The sequence below is a fragment of the Hermetia illucens genome, chromosome 6 (assembly GCF_905115235.1).
Source record: "Hermetia illucens chromosome 6, iHerIll2.2.curated.20191125, whole genome shotgun sequence".
Classification (NCBI taxonomy): domain Eukaryota; kingdom Metazoa; phylum Arthropoda; class Insecta; order Diptera; family Stratiomyidae; genus Hermetia; species Hermetia illucens.
This window is the reverse complement of record NC_051854.1, coordinates 64755870-64778112: the sequence shown is the minus strand read 5'-3', so window position 1 is coordinate 64778112 and position 22243 is coordinate 64755870. Positions and strand designations below refer to the sequence as shown.

The window sequence follows — 22243 nt, the reverse complement described above, 5'->3', positions numbered from 1 at the left end:
GACCAACAAGCCATGGTTCTTTCTCCATTAACCTAGACTAACATTCTCTTTCCATTTTCAGAGAGATACTTACTATACATGTGAATTTGCCTTTAAGTTTATGTTTCAAATAATTACAAAAGAAAACTTATGAAAAAGTTATGGACTATGCAGACTTCTCTCATCTCACCTTTATTTTTCACCCATGAAACTTTATTATTAAATATTTAGTAAAATCCGAATTTGAAATGGCAAAATTCTGATTTTGAAATGGAAAATTCTGAACTTGATTTGGAAAGTTCTGAAATTAGTTTGGAAAATTCTGAATTTGGTTGGAAAAATTCCAAAGCAAAACCGATATATCAACTTTTTTACAAATACTGATGAAGTATGAAGGACGAAGCATGGCACCATACTTAAAATATAAGTCCTTAATTGAAATGGGCATTTCTGAAGAGAACTATTGAAAGGAGAAACAAGAAATAACATTTGTAGTTTCGTATTTGTTAATTGTGTGTCCTATAATATCTTGCACAATTACAAACCCAAACTTATTAACAGCAAGTATGCCTAGATTTGCAAGTTAACGAATTGCAGATTGCGCAGTGCCAAACCTAGTGAATAAATTAAATTCTTTAATTTACGAATTAGGTATCTGTGCTATGTAACCAATAGTAGTTGGCATCAAATAAATCATCATTTAGTTGTGAAATTGGGTAATATTATTCTTCATATTTCGGTATGCCAAGTGCTTGAATAATCATAATGCACCAAGTTCAATTGTGTCTAAGATCGTTAAGGCGTAATTGCTTTCGTGATCTTTCAACTTATTCTTTTGGAATTTTAAATTACTAAATCTTAAAAATCCAAAGTACACGAACTTGGAAAAAAACGTAAGAAAATAAAAATGATGTAATTTGAAAGTGGTTAAAGTGCTGACCTTCGTTTGTGGTTTTTAAAATTTGCACTCTATCTGGTTTCGTTGATAAAAGTGATCAACTATGATTGGATAGATAAAGAGGCGTAAGACGTACGTTAACATATGTATATCCCTCCATTAAAATCAGCGATTTTCTGTGATCATAAATAAAGAAAACACCTTTTTAGTAGAGTGCTTGTAGGCGAATAATGTCCTCTTTTCTAACAAAATGAGCGGTCACATGGCGGGATGAAGAATTATAATGTGGTTTACTTTCGAATAAGTCATTATAATCTCCATTTCTTGATATTTTGTGATGGCATAAAATATCACTGTGGGTGGCAAAATGGCATCTTATTGGCAAGATAGATAAAAACCGAACAATAACACTATACAGGAGCTGAAACCAGAGCTGACTGTCTACAATTTTGTATTTCATTAATCTAAGTTATTTGTGTTGTTTTTGCTGCTCAGGTGTCTGGATCTGCAAATCAGAATTGTGCTTTGTCCTTACCTATTTTTAGTTTATTTTCGATTCAAGCGGCGATGGTTTGTTTGATTGTATAATATTTTGACGTTTTGTTCTTCAAAGACATCCCTTCCGAAAGTTGCGATTTGCAATTCCAAACAGGAAGCGTCTTATTTAGGAAATTTATTTATACTTTGTTGTTTGAAAATTTTGGAAAGGTCACTAGACCCCGTCTTTGCTTTTTTTGTCGGCGTTTTGGAGTTCTTTTATTGTCAAATGACTGGTTCGTCATTTGATGTTCAAATCCGGCGTTTAAATGAGTTCTGTTCTTCATCTTCTTTCCAGAAACTGAGAAATCCTTACATAAAAGTGTGGATGCAGATACACTAAAAGGTGCTAGTCGACAACATCACTTCCAATTCCAAAATCAACAATCTAGTCCCTTCTTTTTAAGGTTTTATTAAAAACAAAATGTTGTTAAAATCGGTTCACTGTCTATCTGTCCGTCTGTCTATCTATCACACGCATTTTTGTTAGAAACGACTGTACCGATTCACACGAAATTTGGTGTTAGGGTGGGAACTGTGAACCTCCCACATATGGTGAATTACATTATTGCATCTCCATTGACGATTAATTATCTTGTTGTGCTGAGGGAGCTCAGCAAGGAAGATCCTCCAGGGAGCCAGAGGTGATATCTGAAGCTAAGAGGTAATCAAAATCCTAAGGAAAGGTGTGACTACTGCACCGAGGACTCGACGGCACGGGGGTTAAGATGTGACCGTGAATCGTGACCTCTGGGTACCAAGCGCCCCTGCCGAGATCGATTTATTTTCCCTGATAAAGCAAAGCCACAGCATCCACTTATGAAAAATGATAAAATAAAAAGCCAATAAAGGAACAAAAATTAGAACTAAATCTCAATTGTGACGATCCAACCCTGAATGAAGGGGTAACCATAAGCTCATCGATGGATATAGACTCAGATTCTCTATTTATTCAAGTGCGAATCATTCCAACCCAGTTCTTAACTAACGAGCGAAAAGTAGGTGCCTTTTGTCAGCATTCCGGGCTTAAAGTTTTACTGGTAACCATCTGTCTTCGGAAAAGGACAAGTTATGACGATACCAATCCATCCGGTTACGATATTGAGCAGTAAGAACAGCTCAGGAGGAAACTCCTCCTTGGCGTTTCAGAACTGGATATTATGGACTTATCAGTCGTCGGATGAATAGATCCTAGACATTTATATAGCTCATACAAAAACCATAAGGGAGGGGTGATAAGGGACTGAAACTTCCGGCATGCAGACTCGTTGTATGCCAATCGAAGTGATAGACTTTTTTTGTGCATGATGGTCTCCAAAGAGTTCTAGGCTAATTTGATTAACGACCTAAGTGATGGGGACACCAGAACGGAAAATCCAACCATAAAAATCACCAGGGAGGTAAGCTGATTTTATGGGGCTTGGCATATTTCCTCTATGACGCGGAAAAAGTTCCCATTCGAACATTCATCACAGCTATTCAATATCCTAAAAGTAAATTCATGGGGATAATAGGATAGAATGTGATTTCAACTGGTAGGAGCTGATCTGCAGATCCTCAATTTGGATAATGAACCCGCTTTGTTCAACCTGGTCAGGTGAGAGGTCATTGACTGACATTGCGACTCTTGTCGGAGAGTGGAGACTATCAAAGGATATCAGACTCTCGTATCATAGGTGCATTGACTTTGCGCTGGGGATGGATCCATTTCCAATCACTACTTTTCGGAATCCGCGCAAGACAGATTAGGGGACGTATAAAATAGAATTGAGCGCCCGACTTACGATCCCTTGGGGGCACATCGAATCCAGATAATCACAATTAACGAGAGAAGTTTCTGAGGAGAACTGTAAACTCCAGAGGCAGAGAACGGTGAAGCACCACGGTGGAACTCGTATTGGACAAAACAGAGGAGAACGATAAGCGTCAATCGTTGGCTGAAAACGGTAGAAAAAGGCTCAGCCTCTTTTTCGGAAACTACCCAAACCAAAAATCTGAAAAAAATAATGGAAAATGAGTGAAATATTAAAATCTATGTAGAATCTACTTCTCCCCAGCCCTTTCCAAGGTTTTGTGTAAAGCAAAACCTTATTAAAATCGATTCAATATCTGTCTGTCTGCCTGTCTGTCCGTCACACCTGATTTACTCGGATACGGCTGAAGGGATTGTCACGAAATTTGTTACGTGTGTCCCTTTATATGCATGAGTGGCACCATTTTATGTTGAGTTTGAAGAGGGGCTCCCCATACATGCGAAAGGGGGTGTATTTTTTTTCCACCTGAGGGTGAAATCTGAGTGAGGGCTCAAAATATGTGCCCTAAGAAGAAGAAGAAACAGGTGCCGCTCTCAAAACCTACTCAACCGAAAAATCAGAAAAAAATCACAACGGTGCATCTATATGAAATCTAGGCCTCAAAATACGTGCCATTCCGAAATCTGTACAAATAAAGTTAATAATCGTATATTACCATGTCTTAGAAATTTACCGGGAAACCCCCCTTCAGGCCAGAAGTACAAATTTGATGTCAGCATAGGCGATACTATAGGACATAATTCTGAAAAGTTTGAATTAAATCTAACTATTATTAACAAGTGTGTCCGGAAAGCTAAGTGTATAAGGCTAAGCATAAGGCTGTCATACGAAAGGTCGCGGTTCAAATCTCACAGTGGCAGCAGGATTTGTATCGTGATTTGTCGTAAGATACCAGTTGACTCAGCTGTGAATGAGTACCTGGGTTAAATGAGGGTAATAATCTGACCACATTGGGCGCCACTCCTGAAGGTCGCTTAGCCATCGCAATCCATTTTATTTATTACAGTACAGTACTCGTACGTTGATGTGGGTGAATTCTCAGTCTACTGTACCTCTTGTGAAGAGAGCCAAGTCAACAGACGGCCAAGGAAAACGTTTGTACCCTGGACTTGAAGAGAGTTGAATTTCCCCTCGCTGAATGGGAAAATTATCAAAATGGGCGACGGCAGACAGCGCAGTTCAAAGTGCGGTGAGGCAGAAGGATTTTTATTGACCTTATTGTTATAAAAGCTCTATTTTACTTTACGAAGTCATAGTCGATTCGTTTGTCATGCAAGTTACTGGCTCCGCCACACCCCATTTTACGATAAATGGCAACCATGTTAAATTAGTTTTTTCTTGACGGCTATCTGGAGAACGGAAAGTCCCTACGCCGGCCTCGTGGCTGTCGTCAGCTAGTTTCGAGTTGTGGTGAATTACGCTGCGCTACTTTGGTGTGGGCCTCGAGTAAACCTCCGCTAAGTGGCTCCACATTGCACTGCCTCCATAATATTCATCCAATCTTCGTGCAAAAATATTCATTCTAAGTGAGATAACTTTAAATAAGAACTGACAGATGCTGCAAAAATCCTAGCAAAATCATAGTTTCATAGCTACGGGGGTAGCAGCGGTTGCTCGAATTCTAGCACATTCCAGTAATCGTTGATTGATAATATGGTAAAATGTAGTAATGTACAATGACCTAATTTGATTATCAAATTGAATATACATAGATATTTACTTTACTTCGTTTGTACTTACCGTACCTACCCCATGTGAAAAATATTGGGTTGGGGAAAAAGAAATGTCGTATTTTGTCAATAGATGGCGACACTTAAACATATCTTGTGTTGTACTTATCGCATCAGGTCATACTATACGGCGATTTGAAGACGACAATCTGCGCTACAAGTGTCTGTTTGACAGTGTTGTGATCGTACGTTTCAGTCTTAAGTTATAGCGCGTCAAAAATGGAGTCCACCAAGCTAGAAATTCGTCATATTTTACGTTTTTACTACCTGAGAGGTAAAAATACAACGAAAACGGCCGAAAAAGTTTGTGAAGTTTATGGGCCCGATACTGTAACGATTTGCACAGCACAGCATTGATTCGGTCGATTTCGTTCTGGTGCAGTGGATGTTGAAGATACACCCCGTACTGGTAGGCCAATCGTCGTAGAAACCGGTAAAGTCGTCGAAATCATCCAAGTAGACCGGCATGTGAGCACTCGCTCGATTGGCTAGGAACAGGGTATACACCATAAAACCGTTTGGAACCATTTGCAGAAGACTGAATTCCAAAAAAAACTGGATGTTTGGGTGCGACAAGAGTTGACGCAAAAAAATTTCTGGGACCGAATCAATGTCTGCGATGCACTGCTGAAATGGAACGAATTCAACCCATTTTTGAAGCGGATGGTGACTGGTGATTATTATTATTATTATTCTGTTAAGGGAAAGTCGCACCGCGTCCTTGAAGAACTATTGTGCCCCTTTTACCGGTTATAGTGTACCTATTGATCATAGTATCTCAAGCAGGCCTGTAACCGTTAGGAACTTTAGTATGTTCCCCACTTCCAGATTTTTCAGCTTTGCATCTGGTATTAAGTGTTCTCCCAGATGTCTCGACCTACTTTGCACAAGTGCCGGACACTGTCCCAGGACGTGTATAGAGGTTTCGTCCTGCTCCTCACAAAACCTGCAGGCAGTGTCCGTAGATATCCCTAGCTTCCCTAGGTGATAGTTCAGCCGACAATGACCAGTGAGAATTCCCACTATGATTCGGAGGTTCTTTTTGGTGAGGTTTAAGCAATCCTTTGTACGCATGGGTTCGTATCCCCCAATAAGCACCCTGAATTGCTCCATTCCTGGTAGACCCGCCCAATATAGTTGCCTCAACCGTTCCTCTTCGTTTCTTAGATTCATAGCCATGAAACCGTTTCCGATTCCACAGAATGGTTCTAGCCCGTGTAAAGGCATCCCTGCTCCCTTCTTGGCTAGTTCATCCGCTGCCTCGTTGCCTTCCAACCCAGCATGGACTGGAACCCAAAGTATCCAGACCTTGTTGGACGAGCCGAGTGTATTCAGTTTCTCAAGGACCTAAGTGCCAGTGGTGATGAAAAATGGATCACGTACGATAACCTCAAGCGAAAAAATTATGGTCGAAACGCGGCGAGCCGACCTAAACCATCGCCAAGCCCGGATTGAGGGCCAGGAAGGTTTTGCTGTGCGTTTGGTGGGATTGGAAGGGAATCATCCACTATGGGCTGCTCATCTATGGCCTGACCCTCAATTTGGTCCTCTACTGTGAGCAACTCGATCGTTTGAAGCAGGCGTTTGCTAAACACCAGGACAACGCTCGGCCTAACACTTCTTCGATGACCCCCCCAGAAGCTACGGGAGCTCGGATGGGATGTCCTATCGCATCTACCGTATAGACCGGACCTGGCACCAAGTGATTACCATCTCTTCCGGTCCATGCAAAACGCTCTTGGTGCTACTAACTTCGTCTCAAAAGAGGCTTGCGAAAACTGGTTGTCTGAGTCTTTTGCAAATAAGGTGGGGGGGTTATAAGAGGGGGATAATGAAGTTGCCTTCTAAATGGCAACAAGTTTGCGAACAAAACGGCGCATATTTGATTTAAATCGGATAATTCTAAGTATGTTAAATAAAGCGTCAAATTTCGACCACAAATACGACATTTCTTTTTCCCCAACCCAATACTTATACTATTTTTAGATGATGTCCTTTATTTAGGGAGGCCGTCAAACATATGTACTTAAGCTGATTAGCAAGGCGAACAGAGAATAATTATCCATCTTAATATTTTTATTTTTATATTAGCATTGAATTGAATTTAAAATGGTAATTTCTTATGAATTTATAATTAGCTTAGAAAACGTAATCTCCAAGTCACAACTTATTGGCGCTACCAGTCTTTATTTCATTTCATAAACAAGTTGATAGAGTGGATAATCTTCTTCTCTCAAGATTCCTCGGTGATGGTCATCTAGATACTTTATTTGAACTACGACGAAAGTTGCGTTGCATAGCTCAGAAATATTTAATTCAATGAGGTTGCATATTGTGCGAGTGGTTACCCAGTGTACGTGCATACGTACATATATTCAGACATAGTAGAGTGGTAACGAAGAACTTCTTCTGTACGCAAGAGCAGTGGCAAAAGGGCATAAATTTCATGGACAAAATACCTCGACCTACTGCTATCTTCCACAATTTTTAATTTTACATTGCACAGTTACTTCATTCGGCATGAAAATGAAAGTAAGGTACTTTTTATTGCATTATGATGTACAATATTACATATTTTCGAAGTTTAGTGGCGTATTTCAAGGTAAGGTAAACAATATGGTTTTGGAGTGAATAGTTAATAATTGGTGTACTGTAAAATGTAGCTAATTGTAGTCTGCATATACACTATATATAGATAAGAATGTAGCTTGCTGTTTCCCATGGTATCAGTTCAAAGCTGGGCATAACCATATCTGAACATTATCCCAAAACTTAAAGTACAAAAGGGTTAATTAGTGGGAGTAGGAGAGCGAGATTTCGAAAGGGGTCAATTGCTTTAAGGACCCGTTCTCAGAAGTCGTCCTACCGAAAAATGTGAAAAAAACTATGGTGATCTATGCAGATGGTATTTAGTCTCCGAAATACATATAAAGTTAAGTTCTTCCTAGACTCGTAAAATTCTATTAGGTTGTTGTACATGAAATGGCCGATTTGGCAATCACGTGAAGTTAGTTGCGATTTTGCTGTATCAATAATAATGAATAAAAAGGATGGAAAAGAGCCAAGAACGTATACTTTTTCTGTGTGAGTTCAAACTCGGCCATAAAGCAGCGGAGGTGACCAAGAACATTAACAGCGCATTTGGAGCTGATACGGTAAGCGAACGAACCACACGGCGGTGGTTCGAAAAATTCCGGTTAGGCGTCGTAAACCTTCAAAATGAGCCACGTGGACATCCAGGATCATCGATTGACAACGACGAGCTGCGTTTGTTTGTCGAATCCGACACACGTCAGTCTGTGAGAGACATTGCAGAGAAACTGGGCGTACACTATTCGACAGTTTCCCGGCACTTGCAACAACTTGGAAAGGTGAAAAAGCTCGACAAATGGGTTCCGCATGCCCTTACGGAGCAAAACATGGCGCTTCGAATGGAAATTTGCAGTTCTTTACTCACCCGCAACAGAAGTGGTTCCTTTTTGCATAGAATAGTGAGATGTGATGAAAAATGGATATTATACGACAATCGTCGCCGATCAGCACAATGGCTAGATGCTGAGGAGCCACCGAAGCATATGCCGAAACCGAGCCTCTATTCGAAGAAGGTAATGGTGACTGTTTGGTGGTCTATAGCTGGAGTTATCCACTATTCTTTTTTGGCACCTGGGGAAACGATAAATGCACAGAAATACTCCAACTCGAGGAAATGCACCGAAAATTGAGTATTCAACGGCCGAGATTGGTCAACAAAGATGGTGTGATACTCCTTCACGACAATGCACGACCTCATGTATCCAGAACAACGGTTCAAAAGTTGAACGAATTACAGTATGAGACTCTGTCTCATCCACCATATTCACCGGATCTTTCGCCAACCGACTACCATTTCTTTTTAAGCATTTGGATAATTTTTTGGCAGAAAAACAATTTAGGAAAGAAGAGGCTGTCAAAATTGCCTTCGACGAATTTATCAACACCCGACAGTTGGACTTCTGCGAAGCTGGGATACATGCTCTTGAATCTCGTTGGGAGAAGTGTTTTGGATCGACTGACACCTATTTTAATTAAATAAATAAATTTTTATAAGCTTTACAGTCGTTTCAAATTTTAGTACCAAAACGGCCATTTCATTTGCAACAACCTAATATATGTTTTAATATGAAGCAGCATACTGGAAAGTTCAGTGGAAATCCTACTATTACTAACAAAGTTATAATAGGTCAAAGTTGTTTCTTTCGCGTCAAATTACTACTCCCTAAGAAATAAAATGTCAGTACCATATCGAGTATGTTCGACGCATATACACAACCAGCTCTATATAAGTGCTTCCATTGTGTAGCAAAATATTCTTACATAATCAACAAACCTTTTATTCCTGAAGCAACGAGCTTCCGGTTTCCGACTTGTTAGTACACTAAAGCCTTACTTGAAAATAAAATGATGTTGGTAAACCGATATCCGGTCGAGACCTTACCTTTAGTAAAGAACTCTAGATATCCTGATTTTGGGCTGAGGTCTACCAATTCAATATCTCTAAAAGTTGTCTGGTGTCCTGGCCTACGCCATTGCTTCATCTAAGGTAGGGTCTGCCACGTCTTCTTTTTTACCGTAGAAATTGTCCTTATAGGCTCCGCACTTGATCATTTTCACCCATACGGATTAGGTGACCCACCCACTGCAATTTATTGAGCCAGATTTTATCCACAACCTGACGGTCGTTGGTTTGTTGGTTGGATGGATTTGAAGAGGATGGTGTCTCGTTTACGTTTTCCTGGACTAGGCTAAAGAGGGTGTATGATAGGGCATCTTGTCTTAGACCGTTGTTAATGTTGAATGGTCTCGAGAGTGCTGATTTTATTTGGCCTCGCACATTGGTCAGGGTCAATGCCGTTTATAGAATGAAGGTACTGTAAGAATTCTGCGAATTTCAGGAACGTGAACAATAAGACCACTTTTCTTTTACACTGCTAACGTCTAGGACTGAAAAAGGAGCAGGTGGTTTCTGAAATATCGGTATATGCGTATTAAAATAAATACTCGGGAAAAAGAAAAGTCGTCTAATTATTTACATAAGTTTAATCGGTAACTAAAGGATGTAGAGTTTACTTCAATGGATGAATGGCTACTCTCATTCGTTGGGAAGGCTTTATTTCCAAGAATCTCAGTGAAGGAGGTGCTCCTTTATCTGGAGGAGGGGTTACTAAGAAAAAACATCCCATTATTGACAGGAGACTTGGATGCTCATAAAATTTGTCAAGAAACGCATGGGCACTGAGCCGTGGAAATAGGGAACTCTCTATCACCCGTTTTGGGTGACCTTTTCATCATCGAAATCTGGACAAGGTATGAGATGACATTCTCATCACTGTCGATAAACACAAGAGGATGAGATGCTGGAAGTTCTGAGCAATGAATTGGAATTAACGATTCACAATGAAAATTAAAGACGATGGAGAGCTCTCATTTCTAGATTCAAGAATTATTAGAGGAGAGAATGGGATCTTCTTTATCATTTATAGGAAACCTACATACTGTCCGAACAGCTGGTTAGAGCGCAAAGCTGCCGTACGAAAGGTCGCGGTTCAAATCTCATTGGTGGCAGTGGGGTTTGTATCATGATTTGACGTCAGATACCAGTCGACTCAACTGTGAATGAGTACCTGAGTCAAATCAGGGTAATAATCTCGGGCGAGCGTAATGCTGACCACATTGCCTCCTACAGTGAACTGTAGTGTACCGTTACGGTCTTGAATGTAGTACTCTAACACGATTCAAAGCCCTGATCCAATATGGATTGTTGCACTAACGATTATTATTATTACATACACAAAACGAACGGTTCTGGAAAAATCGAACATCTCACTCACATAAAATGGCTCCTTTGCTTTTCATGATGCAGATTGATTACTGTGCCACTTACTGCAGACGGAGTTATAAACGAGAAAGTATATATCATTGACACTAGAGTTAAGAACGGCTTGCAACCATCGACCATTGAAAACCTCATGACAAAAAAGGCAGAAACTTTAGGAAGTGCATTGATATCCTTCGTCAGCAATATGGAAATGAGGAAAAAAATAGGGGTCACACACTCAGCGACTTCGTAATAAGTTAAAAGAATGATGTAAGGTTGAATATGGGCATGGATGAGCAGAGCGGAAATTCAATCATGAATCCGGCGGAATATTGAAGTATCGTTTCCAGATTGTGGGAAGGACTACATAAGACTAATTGGGAGGCGGGTTTCGGTACCTAGGGAAAGGAAGAAGAATAATGCATCTTTGAAGTCAATGGTAGCAAGATACAACGTAGAGGAACGGCACAGCATGTAAGTAACTAAGGAATCAGGAGCTACTACCTACAATATTCTTCGATCAAGCCCAAACTACGATTTGTTGAGTTCCCTTGTCAAGTCAATTAAAGTAGCATCTAACAATTAAAATATAACTTCCAAGATGAATTGTTTCAATAGCAGAAGGGACCTAATGTAGACAGTTGATTGTGTACTGAAGGGCACAATTGGTTCCCCGAACAACGCATCTACGGTGCTCGGAGTACAGAAGAGCCTTCAATGGAAATCACGAATAAGCTCGATACAAATCAACCTACTCTCGTAAAGCATCCCCGATAAAGATATCGATGTTACCACATTTAGTGAGCCATGTTAAAATCATGGTGGGAATCGGTCAAGAATCAAACGGGCTAAGCAGTACTATGGGATTGCCGAGTACAAGCCTTTCAGGTTTGATCAGACCGAAGTTGAAAGGAATTTATATATACAGCTACTATACTCTACCCAGTGCTATACATGACGAGTATGAGCAAATGGTTAGCGCTCTGGTTTTGGATATAAAAGGATGTTGATCGACAATAATAGTAGGTGATTTTACTGCGCGGTCCCTTAAATGAGCCATTTGGAGAACGAATGTGAGATCACGTGATTTGTTCGAAGCATTCGCGGAGCCAGACGTAAATTTTTAAAAGAAGGGGCCTGGGGTCTCAGGTGCACCTGACCTACGTGAGCGTCGCTTTGATCAGAATAGTTGCTTGGTAAGTTAGTGAAGACTGTGACCAACAGGCAATCTACGTGGAGATCAAGATTGAATCGAGATCCAAAAAGATTTTTCACAGTATGCCAGGTGAGTTGCTAGGGCGGGCGGCGACAACTTTCGTGGGAGGGATGTTCTCAGTGGTGCCCCGAATTTCACGGCTATAGAAAAAGGCGCCAAAATCATCCAATTGGTGACGGCGATGCTACTACGCTCAGGAGGCGATTGTTCTCCTGTTAAAAATTCAAGTATTGGAACATTGAAATTGCAAGTTTGGAGGGGGCTGTTTAAAAAGGGATTGTTGCCGCTCTGTTTCCTTACCAACAACAACAGTAGAACGGAAACGGGGGCCAGATCAACGAGTGTATGGTAATCCCATTTACTGAGGAGGAATTGCGGGAAATATCTGGTAGAATCGGTGACAATAAGGTCCCAGGATTGAATGGCATCTCTAACAGAGCTTTGAAACTAGCAGTGAAGACTAGACCCGACTTTTTCGCCAACATCTTTGAGGCGTGTCGAAAACAATAAATTAGCCTTGTTCGTTGAAAAAAGCAATTGTTGGTGTTGCTTCCTAAATCCAGTAAGTCACCTGGAGGTCCAGCATCGTATCGTCCGATCTGCTTGCTGGATATAATGGGGAAGATGATGAAAAGAGTCATCAACAATAGGCTGTTGTCCTTCGTCGAAAGGACATATTGAATTCTGGTGGCTGCTGTGTTGTGTTGGCAGTGGGTGTTAAATACGTATTCAATGCCGCGAACCGGGACGAATCAAACGCGCAATGACTGACATATATGTTCCTGGATATTTGACGAGTCTGGTGAAGAATTCCCCCCCTTAGAACAGAACCGTTGAGAGCTCCAAAGAGTACATCGTCATTGCGCTATACCGAAGTCCTTGGGTCTGGGTTCCATACTGTTGATTGTCATGTATAATGGAGTGGTTAAGAGAAGGGTACGATTGTTGGTTTGTAAATGATCTGGTTGTAGTTGTTGCAGCAAAGCAGCCAGAGAGGTTGGACATGTATGTGACGGGAATGTTAAGAGCAGTAAAGACTTAGCAGAAAAAGGCCAGATTGACCCTGATAAATGAGTAAATGGAAGCCGTTTTAATAACGAGCTGTACGAAGAAGAACACTGTGTAAGTGACTGTCAAATACATGGAGGTGATAACTGACAGCAAACTCAGCTTTAGCGGGCACCTAGAAGATGCATGTCAAGAGGCCGCTAGTGTTGTCCTGGCACTTGCAAAAATATTGCTGACTGTTGGCGGACAGAAACACTGTCGGAGATTGGTCCTGGCTGGGGTGGTGCAATTCATTCTGCTTTACGCTTGACATGTGTGGAGGGAGGCGCTTGTAAACTCTCTGAAGCAGGTGAATTCGATTATCCCAATTGGTTTCTAGAATATGCGCACGCTTCTCGACAAGGGACGGTACCTAAAACGGGGGAGCTTATGACACTCCTTTCGTAGGTCGGCAATTTCTGCCGTTCATCGGTACATAGAAGGCTTGTCGCGGCTGGGGTCCCTCTGTTGCATGGAAGCTTCACACGCCGTCGTTATCAGGTTCACAGGGGAATTTACGACTGTGTCAGCTGCGACACTACCACTCCCCGCCTGCTCCAAGAGCTTCGTCGAACTTGCCGATGTTCACCCTTGCGACATTCCACAGGCATGGGGAGTGTCGCATTGGTGCTGGATGGCATGTAGCGTCAACTAAAAATAAAACTGGGTAGCTTTCTCCTACTACAATATATTTTAATACTTAGTAAATACGTATTTCGAGAGCTAGTAAATACCTACACTAATGATCAAAAAAAAGTGGCCACCCAAACTTTTTCCGAAAATCCAAACTTGAACCCTAGTTTCTCCCCAATTGATAACAATTTCAAATATCTGTTTTACAAATACTATGGTAGGAAGTGTAAAGGCTATTTATAAATAAAAAACCAATTTTTTATTATTAATAAGAGGTATGTCCTCCGTTATTTTTAATAACATTATCAATTCTGTTTGGCATAGAATTAATTAGTACTTCTAAATACTCCTCGGAGATTCTATTCCAGGCACCCAAAACAGCTTCCCATAGCTCGTTTAAGTTGTTAATTGTCTTGTCGTGAATCTCACGATCAATATGGTCCCATATATTTTCGATGGGATTTAAATCAGGGCTTTGAGCAGGCCAATCAAGAGTCCTTATATGTTTTTGGGCCAACCAATCGGATATGAGCCTTATCTTATGGCATGGTGCATTATCTTGTTGGAAAGTTAATAGGCGAGGTGTTCTGAACCTCGCTAGACTTGGTACCAGTGATGTTTCTAAAATATTTTTATATTCAGCTGAGTTGATTTTTGTATTCACTGGTACCCGGTGCAGTACACCTACTGTTTTTGAGGAAAAACAGCCCCATACCATTATTCCAGGGTTGCCTTTCTGCGTTTCCTGGATGCAATCCTCACTGTATTCCTCGCCTGACCTACGAAGACAGCGTTGCGGCCTGTCCGATCGAAGGCAAAATCTTGATTCGTCCGACCAAATGATTTTAGTCCAGTCGGTGTTTCGATGGTCTTTGGCCCAAACCAATCTTGCAGCTTTGTGCCTCGGTTTAAGACCCGGAACTTTTCGACAGCGCCGACTGCGAATGCGTGAAAATCGTGTGGCGACTTACTAAGTTTCCGCTGGCTGGCACAAAATCTTTAGATATTTGTGCGATCGACGATTTCCGATTCCTCAGCGCGTGTTTTTGCAACGCTCTCGTGTTTCTGCTATTCATTTTTCGTGGTCTTCCGGAGCCTTTCTTACGTGCTACACTGCCGCTTGCTTGTTTACGTCGCAAAACTTGCTGCACGCCGCTTCTCGAAACTTCGACATCCGATTTTTTAAAAATTCTCACGATTTCGCGTTGTGATTTGCCAGACTCGCTTAGTCCTACGATGCGTCCTTTTTCTTCCTCCGTTAATTGCCTGTAGAAAAAATGTATACACTTTTCTTGAGTTTCTTTTCAAACAAAATGATTTTTTGAAAATAATTCTTGCTTGCTTCCAGGACTCTACCAGGATTATCCTTGTGAAAAGTCCTTGAGGCAAGCCTAATTTTTGATGAGTTTTTTCTTACTATCCTTTTCTACTAAGTTAATGATAATAATTACTTACCGCTGTTTTGGAGACATTTTAATTCGACAAATTATTAAAAATGTATTTCAAGCACCATTTCCACCTTTGAATGATTTTTCACTATTTCTAAATTTTGTATCCTTGCACTTCGTCTGTTTGTTAGGAACTGATGTCCTTTGATGTTCTGATGTCCCTTTTTATACCTGCTTCATTGCAAAATTACGAAAAACCCCGAAATATTACATGCGGCGGCAATATTTGACACTCTTTCGACACCAGGTAGGTGGCCACTTTTTTTTGATCATTAGTGTATTTCAAGAGCTACTTATTCTTAGAGTAAATAGCTCTCGAAATACTAATTTTGCTAACTATTAAAATTTATTGTAGTAGGAGCAAGCTACCTAGTTTTATTTTTATTTAGAAGAACTACAAGCATCGGAACGATAAATATTTTTAAAGCGTCAACTACTTCGAACGCGATGTACTGGCGATCACTTGTCTAGAAGCCTTCTAGGACAGGAATGCTTCCTTCACAGCCGGGGCTCCGAAAAGTTGGCGTGGATCTGGTTTTTCAAACTACGAGCCCGGTTCTTGCCGCCATTTCCAGAATCCGTTTCCCTCTGGAGTCTGACTGAGGCATGATTCATTCAAGGGCCCTGGCATTAAAGTCACCGCCTACCAGGATTCGTCCGTCCGTGTTTGAAACGGCAAGAATACGAAGTAGAACGTCGTCCCGAACCAGATGCCCAGGTAACTAAAGATGCCATGAAGCATTTACTTCTGCAGTGAACTGTGCTAGCAACTGGTGAGCAGTTGCACTCCGGTGCATGTTAAATTGTAAAATGCAGATGATGCGGCGCTCTGTGTCGATAGTCCAGACACCTGTAGCATTTGGCGGGGACTATCCGCATTCATACCCTGCATCCAATTTTGGTTCTCCCTCTGCTAAGGACTTTCCTCGCACATTGCTCGGGGACTTCCACCACAGCGAGGTTTTGGCCTCGAGCATTTACAAAGATGATACCTATTCGGGCATTGGTTACCTCTGGACATTCGAGCTTTGTGGCATTCTCCATTTCGACCTTTTCTGTGAGGCAGTCGAGATCCCGGATTTTTGGAGAGCACATGGGCTCTAGGCTAGAAACAAGAACGTTCTTCTCCAATAACCCCTTGACCGCTTCGCAGAACGTACTCTTGCTAGTCGTCTTTGGGCCCAGTTCGACGAGGATTCGCCACTCCTCGTTTCCCGTATGGAAGACATCTTTGCTCTGTCGTCTTGGGGTTTGATCCTGTAGCAGATTTCACCAAGGACTTCCGCAAATGTCTTGCCTTCCGCCGGCTTAATGAGCAGGGCAGACGATCTAGCCCTTCTTCATTTCCTCGTCCTCTTTTCTCTTGGCTTTTGGTTTGCAGTTGGCTTTGGACAGACGCGTCTCTGGCGGCATAGTCAGTTGTTTCCTCTTTTCCCTTTTTCCCCTCTTCTTTTTTGGGCCCTGGAAGGAGCCCAGAGGACATCCAGATTTTTGGTAGCAACAATTGGCGTCCTTTCCAGTGTTTGCATCATGAAGAGCCGCCGACGTCAACGATTTCGATGAGGGCTCTTAACTTTATTTGCAATAATTTTCCAGTGAATTCCCTTTTGTTTTCGGGATACTGAAAAGGGATATAACTGTGCAAAGCCACAATGAAGAGATGTTGAACTTAAAGATAACCTGCATTCAAGAAGCAGAGATCAGACAAAATCAGACTGTATTTATAATATTCATCGTATCAAGCCAATTTAACAATTTTGATTTTACAACCTTTCACAAGTGGGACTTGGAACATAACTGTATAGGTACAAGAATAAAGATTATTATTTCCAATTTATTAAAAACCAAAAGCTATTTTTTACATTCAATAATTTTATGTTAGCATAAAATCATGCATACACAAGACTATTGCAGCTTCACCCATCTATTTATTACTCACTTCGTGATATCGTTTCTCACGCATTAGATTCGCCTTCTGCACCTGTCCTTGGCTAAGATATTTTGTAACTTCCTTGACAAGAAAATATGATAGCTGTCATATCATCTTGATTGAAACGTTACGATCCATTTTATTCGCCATTTGCCATTTTAACACCGATGGCATTTCTTACAATTCCATTCATTCCATTCATTGTTTCGAGATGATCACGTTGAGCGGAAACGATCTTAGAGATAACACACGCTTAAGAAACAGTATCTGAGAAGAAGATCCAGATATTGCATTCGGTATCTATAATACTCGGCAAGTGATTGTTTTCTGTCTGAGTGCTTTGTTGCTAATACCACGGCGAAAGCTTTTTCTGCTGATTATGGAATATTTGCAACATTTATGCGTTGTGAAAAACTCCACACAGCAGTTATTAAGAGATATTGTCGACTTAATACTGCAATAGTAAAATATTTTACGGTCCATTCAGTTTATTGTTATGGGTGCTTTTTATTGCTTGGCGAGAAGAGATGACAAATAAGGAAGCGAATCAGTATTGTGAATTTGATGTACTTTGGAGCTATTTGCGCTGTTTCACTGTAATGGAATGCAAGGGCATGCATGAAGCGATAAACGATCTGAACAGCCTAGAATTTCAAAATATGTGTTACTGTTCTTAGCAATTTGCAGTAAATGGCAACAAATTCGACTTAATCTGGACGCTATTTGTATCTTAGATATTGGTTATCTTCCTCTAATTATCTTTAAATTGCACTTTTAAAAGAGCATGAGCTAGTAAGAAAGTGGACTTGGTGCTTATTGGGGAGGAGAGTCTGGACGATATAGTCCTGGCTCAAGGCGAACAGCGACAGACAACCGCCATGTCGGTGAAGGAGGACTAATTAACGACTTTGATAACTTAGGAAACCTAGGTGTACCGGCGGACAGCGTTCGGAGTCAACAGGTAATTTGGGACCCCTCTTGTGAAAGAAAACATAGGTATATGTATGTATGCCTTATAGAGTCTGACTGGAGACCATGTGGTTGTTTAAGTTCCATTGAATGCAAGTGGAAAAACTTGGTAGGCAGTTGTGATATCGGACTGCTTCCCACGAGATGACCCTTCGTTGGTGATTGTTGAAGTACTGCGTACGGTAACATTCGTGACTGGTACCAGAGAAGAGGTCCTAGAAAGAACCTAGGGAATATTTTTATGAACGGGCTAGTTAGAAACTGGAGGGTACTATTTTTGGAATGGGTGGAGGTGGAAATTTTAAAAAGACATTGTTGCGCCAGGTTGCAGCAGTGGGTGGGATTCTCACCCACTAAAACCACTCCCACTTCTCCGCCCATATCCCAGCGAGACCACTGTGAAATATTACTTCGCGAGGAGGGCTCTGGCTTACATCAGCACAGTCACGTGTTAGTCGCGCTTTCTGGGCTCGATCCTGTTCGTGAAGCTTTTACTGTATCGCACGCAGTTACTGTCGCATTTATCGCACTCCAATTTCCTTCCGATCTCAGCACCGCTTCCTCGAAATTGTGGAGTAACTGCTTTGACGCATTGTCTAACCTCCCACTTTCAATTCCGAATTTTGGACAATGAAGCATAACATGCTTCAGGTCTTCTGGTGTAATGGCGCGTTCGGGACTGTCTGAGGACTCATCCCATCCGAAACAATGCAAGTACTTCCTGTATCCACCGTGTCCCATAAGGAACTGTGTTAGGTGGCAATTCAAATTCGACTTAATATTGCAATAGTAAAATATTTTACGGTCCATTCGGTTTATTGTCATGGGTGCTTTTTATTGCTTAGTGAGAGGAGGTGACAAATAAGGAAGCGAATTAGTATGGCGAACTTGAAGTACTTTGGAGCTATTTGTGGCGTTTCGCTGTAATAAAATGCAAGGGTATGAAGCGATAAACCATCTGAACAGACTAGAATTTCAAAGTACGTATTACTCGTATCCAGAACACTTTCACTAGTATCTTGTTATAGGTTTTAATTTGGATGCTGTTTGTATATCAGATATTGATCAGCCAGAAATAAGGTAGCCTAGCTTTTTCGCGAAGCTCAACTTGGCATTGATCATTGCCCACAGGTATCCAATGATCCATTGTGATACCACCTCGTGATTACCAACCCGGATTTTGACAGTATTGTTTTTTTCTGCGATTAGTAATAAGGACTGCCTCCGTCTTATCTTCCGCCAGGATCAGTTTCACCATTTGAAGCAATGCTTTGATGGCATGAATGGGTTTACTTCCAGTTCCACGTTCTGGTGGTGTTTCCCAACTACTCTCACCACTTGGTCGTAATCCAACCCCCGTTGGGCGAGTTAAAGGCATCCCTGACATCCAGCCAGCACTTACCAGCTGCCGTTGCTTCCTGGGCCAGGTCCACGACCATTGTTACTGCTTCCACTGTTGACCGCGCTGTTGACTACCCACTAGCTCGACGAACGGAAGCAGCCTGTTGTATATCAACCTCATGCGCATCTTCTGATGTATCAAATTCTGAGTTCTTGCAGCTGAGGCTTCCCCCACTAAACTAAACAAACTAACTAATTAGGATCAACACAGTATTATGCCTTAGATATGTATGTACATATGTATATCTTGGAGTTTTGGCAAAATATGGAGGAATATTTTGTATTCTTAGCTATGTACGATTGAAAAATCGCGCATAGAGAGTTTCTCACATAAGATGAACACAAACACTTTATACTCGAAGCGCCAAGGTTTCGGTATCCCGGCTTGTTAAATAATATCTGCGATAAAGTATCAAAAGCTTGTATGGATCTTGAAATGATAATGCGGAATGTAAAAGGGTCACTTTATACTTGTAGGCTGCTTATATCCAGATGGGTAGGTTTGATTCGGCCCTATGCAGCCGAAATTTAAGGAAATTTGCTTCAAATCTCGGGGAGCGCGCATAAACTTAGAGCGCATACAAAAAGACAGCCATAAAGGTATTTTCTGTCTTCAGGATTGTCTCAAACGATACAGCATTCTGATATCGGGAATGATGGCGATGGACATTTTAAAGGACTAGATCACGTTGTATAAATCCATCTCTTTCTTGTCGCAGGCGAGATCAGATCTTTCCAACGTGCACTGAGAAAGCTGAAAGAGGACTGGAAGGCGCGGTTATATATAGAAGAAAGAAGATACAGCTGGAGTGAGCTAACTTGGATCCGTGATGTAATATCTTATCGTAGTTTTACAGGAATGCTGAGGTCAGTCTTATGAGCATTTCCACTTCCTTAACAAGAAAATAAGTCGGAATACCGGAAGCTCGCGCTTCAGATATAAAGGTTATCTTATGTAAGAAACTTGAACGCACATTTTCCCATCCTTATATAGCTACAAATCCAGCATAATCCTTCATAATTTTCCAAACTACAAGGCATACGTACATATTACAGCCATAGATATTATACTTACTCTAAACAAACAAACCGCCTATTTCCGAATACTGTACATTTCTATGCACGTATGTAAGCGGGTTGTTTATTAGAAGCTTTTGCGCAGATGGACATAGTTTTGGTTAACGAAGGTGCTGTAAACACCTTTCAGAAAGGGGGGTCAGGCTCGGTTGTAGAACTGACCTTCGTCAGCCCTGCGCTGGCGGGTGGTACGCCTTGGTGCATCAGCGAACACTACAACCACAGCGATCATCAGGCAATCTTCTTTGAGACATGTGTTGAGCCACAGGGCAAAGAGCTATCATGTCCGAAACCGAAAAAGATTTCCGGCTGGTCTGCAAAATCTTTGGATGAGCAGACCTTCGTAGAGGTGTGGTTAGATCAACCTGATAAAGCAGGCGCCTCTACGGAAAGAGCCATCCATCTGGCTCAATGCATCGCCAAAGCATGTGACGCGTCCTTGCCTAGGAGGTGCTTATTCCCCAGTAGAAGATCAAACTACTAGTGGAATGATGAACTGACCGGCCTTCGATCAGCCTGCCACGGAGCAGTAGTTAGAGTCGATCGAGGGCAAAAAGAGTGCGCATATAAGACAGCTCGCAAAACCTTCAAGCTCGCCATCCAGCGAAGCAAGAGGAAATCCTTTAAGGAAGCGGACGTAAACACGTGGTGGAGTGCTTATAGAATCGTGATGGGGACGATTCAGAGGCCGTTCGTCTCCACAAATCATGTGTTCCACACTCTTGCTGAAACCCATCCAGGGTTTATTCCCCCAGCAATAGGAGAACACCGACACATTCCAATCACCTCTGAATGCGATGGCAATTCCGCCAGTCACCAGAGGACAATAAAGCGCCGGGCTTGGACGGAGTACCGAATAAGGCCCTTAAGCTTGCCGTGAACTGCAGGCCGGACATGTTTGCTGAGTTATTTGAAGCGTGCATGTCCGAGGGAATATTTCCAGCGGCATTGAAGCGGCAGAAGTTCGTACTTCGGTTGGTAATTCGGCCAATTGAAATCTAATACGAAAATCTCTAGCGAAGGTCGGTATTCCCGCCTACCTCCCTGCTATCGTCTATAGTTACTTAACTGAAAGGAGGCTCTGGTATGACACCGATGTCGGACCCCAGGAGTACGTTGTTTCCACGGGTGTCCCACAGGGCTCCGTATTGGGCCCACTACTGTGGAACATCATGTACAACAATGTGCTTGATCTTCCCCTTCTGAGGGAAGCCACGGTGGTGGGTTACGCTTACAACATAGCGCTGGTGTTGTCGCAAAGCATCTCGAAGATGCTGAGTTATACTCAAGTGAGGCAATCAGTGCTGTTAAAAGTTGGCTAGAGAGCTCAGGTCTGACACTGGCGGAGGAAAAAACAGATGCGGTCCTTACCACGAAGCGCCGGAAGAGAGGATGCGCCTGCATAAGAATCGGGAATCATATCATCACTTCCAAGCCGACCATCAAATACTTAGGGGTGATGATAGACAGGAAGCTCAGCTATAAGCAACACGTGCAGTATGTTTGCGATAGATCGTCCACTGCTAGTATGACCCAGGCGAGGATGATGCCGAACGTGGGAGGGCCACGGCTTACCTCTAGGTTGCTTATAGCCAGGGTCACCATCATGCTCTATGCGACTTCAGTTTGAAGGGAGAGTTGCAGATGACAGTTAACACTAACAAACTGAGTCCAGTCCGCCGGAGGACAGCCCTCAAGGAATGCTCTGCC

At 41.9% G+C, this 22243-nt stretch overlaps 1 protein-coding gene across 1 annotated transcript; it reads right to left on the bottom strand.

The window, feature by feature from the left end:
* Nucleotides 1-739: 739 nt before the first annotated feature.
* On the bottom strand, nucleotides 740-15194 carry LOC119660030. Its single transcript, XM_038068408.1, has 3 exons — nucleotides 15164-15194; nucleotides 14680-14974; nucleotides 740-859 (listed from the first exon to the last, which is right to left on the bottom strand). Exons 1-3 carry the CDS (start codon nucleotides 15178-15180, stop codon nucleotides 740-742), a joined length of 432 nt encoding a protein of 143 aa, XP_037924336.1. The 5' UTR covers nucleotides 15181-15194.
* Between the last annotated feature and the right edge of the window lie 7049 nt (nucleotides 15195-22243).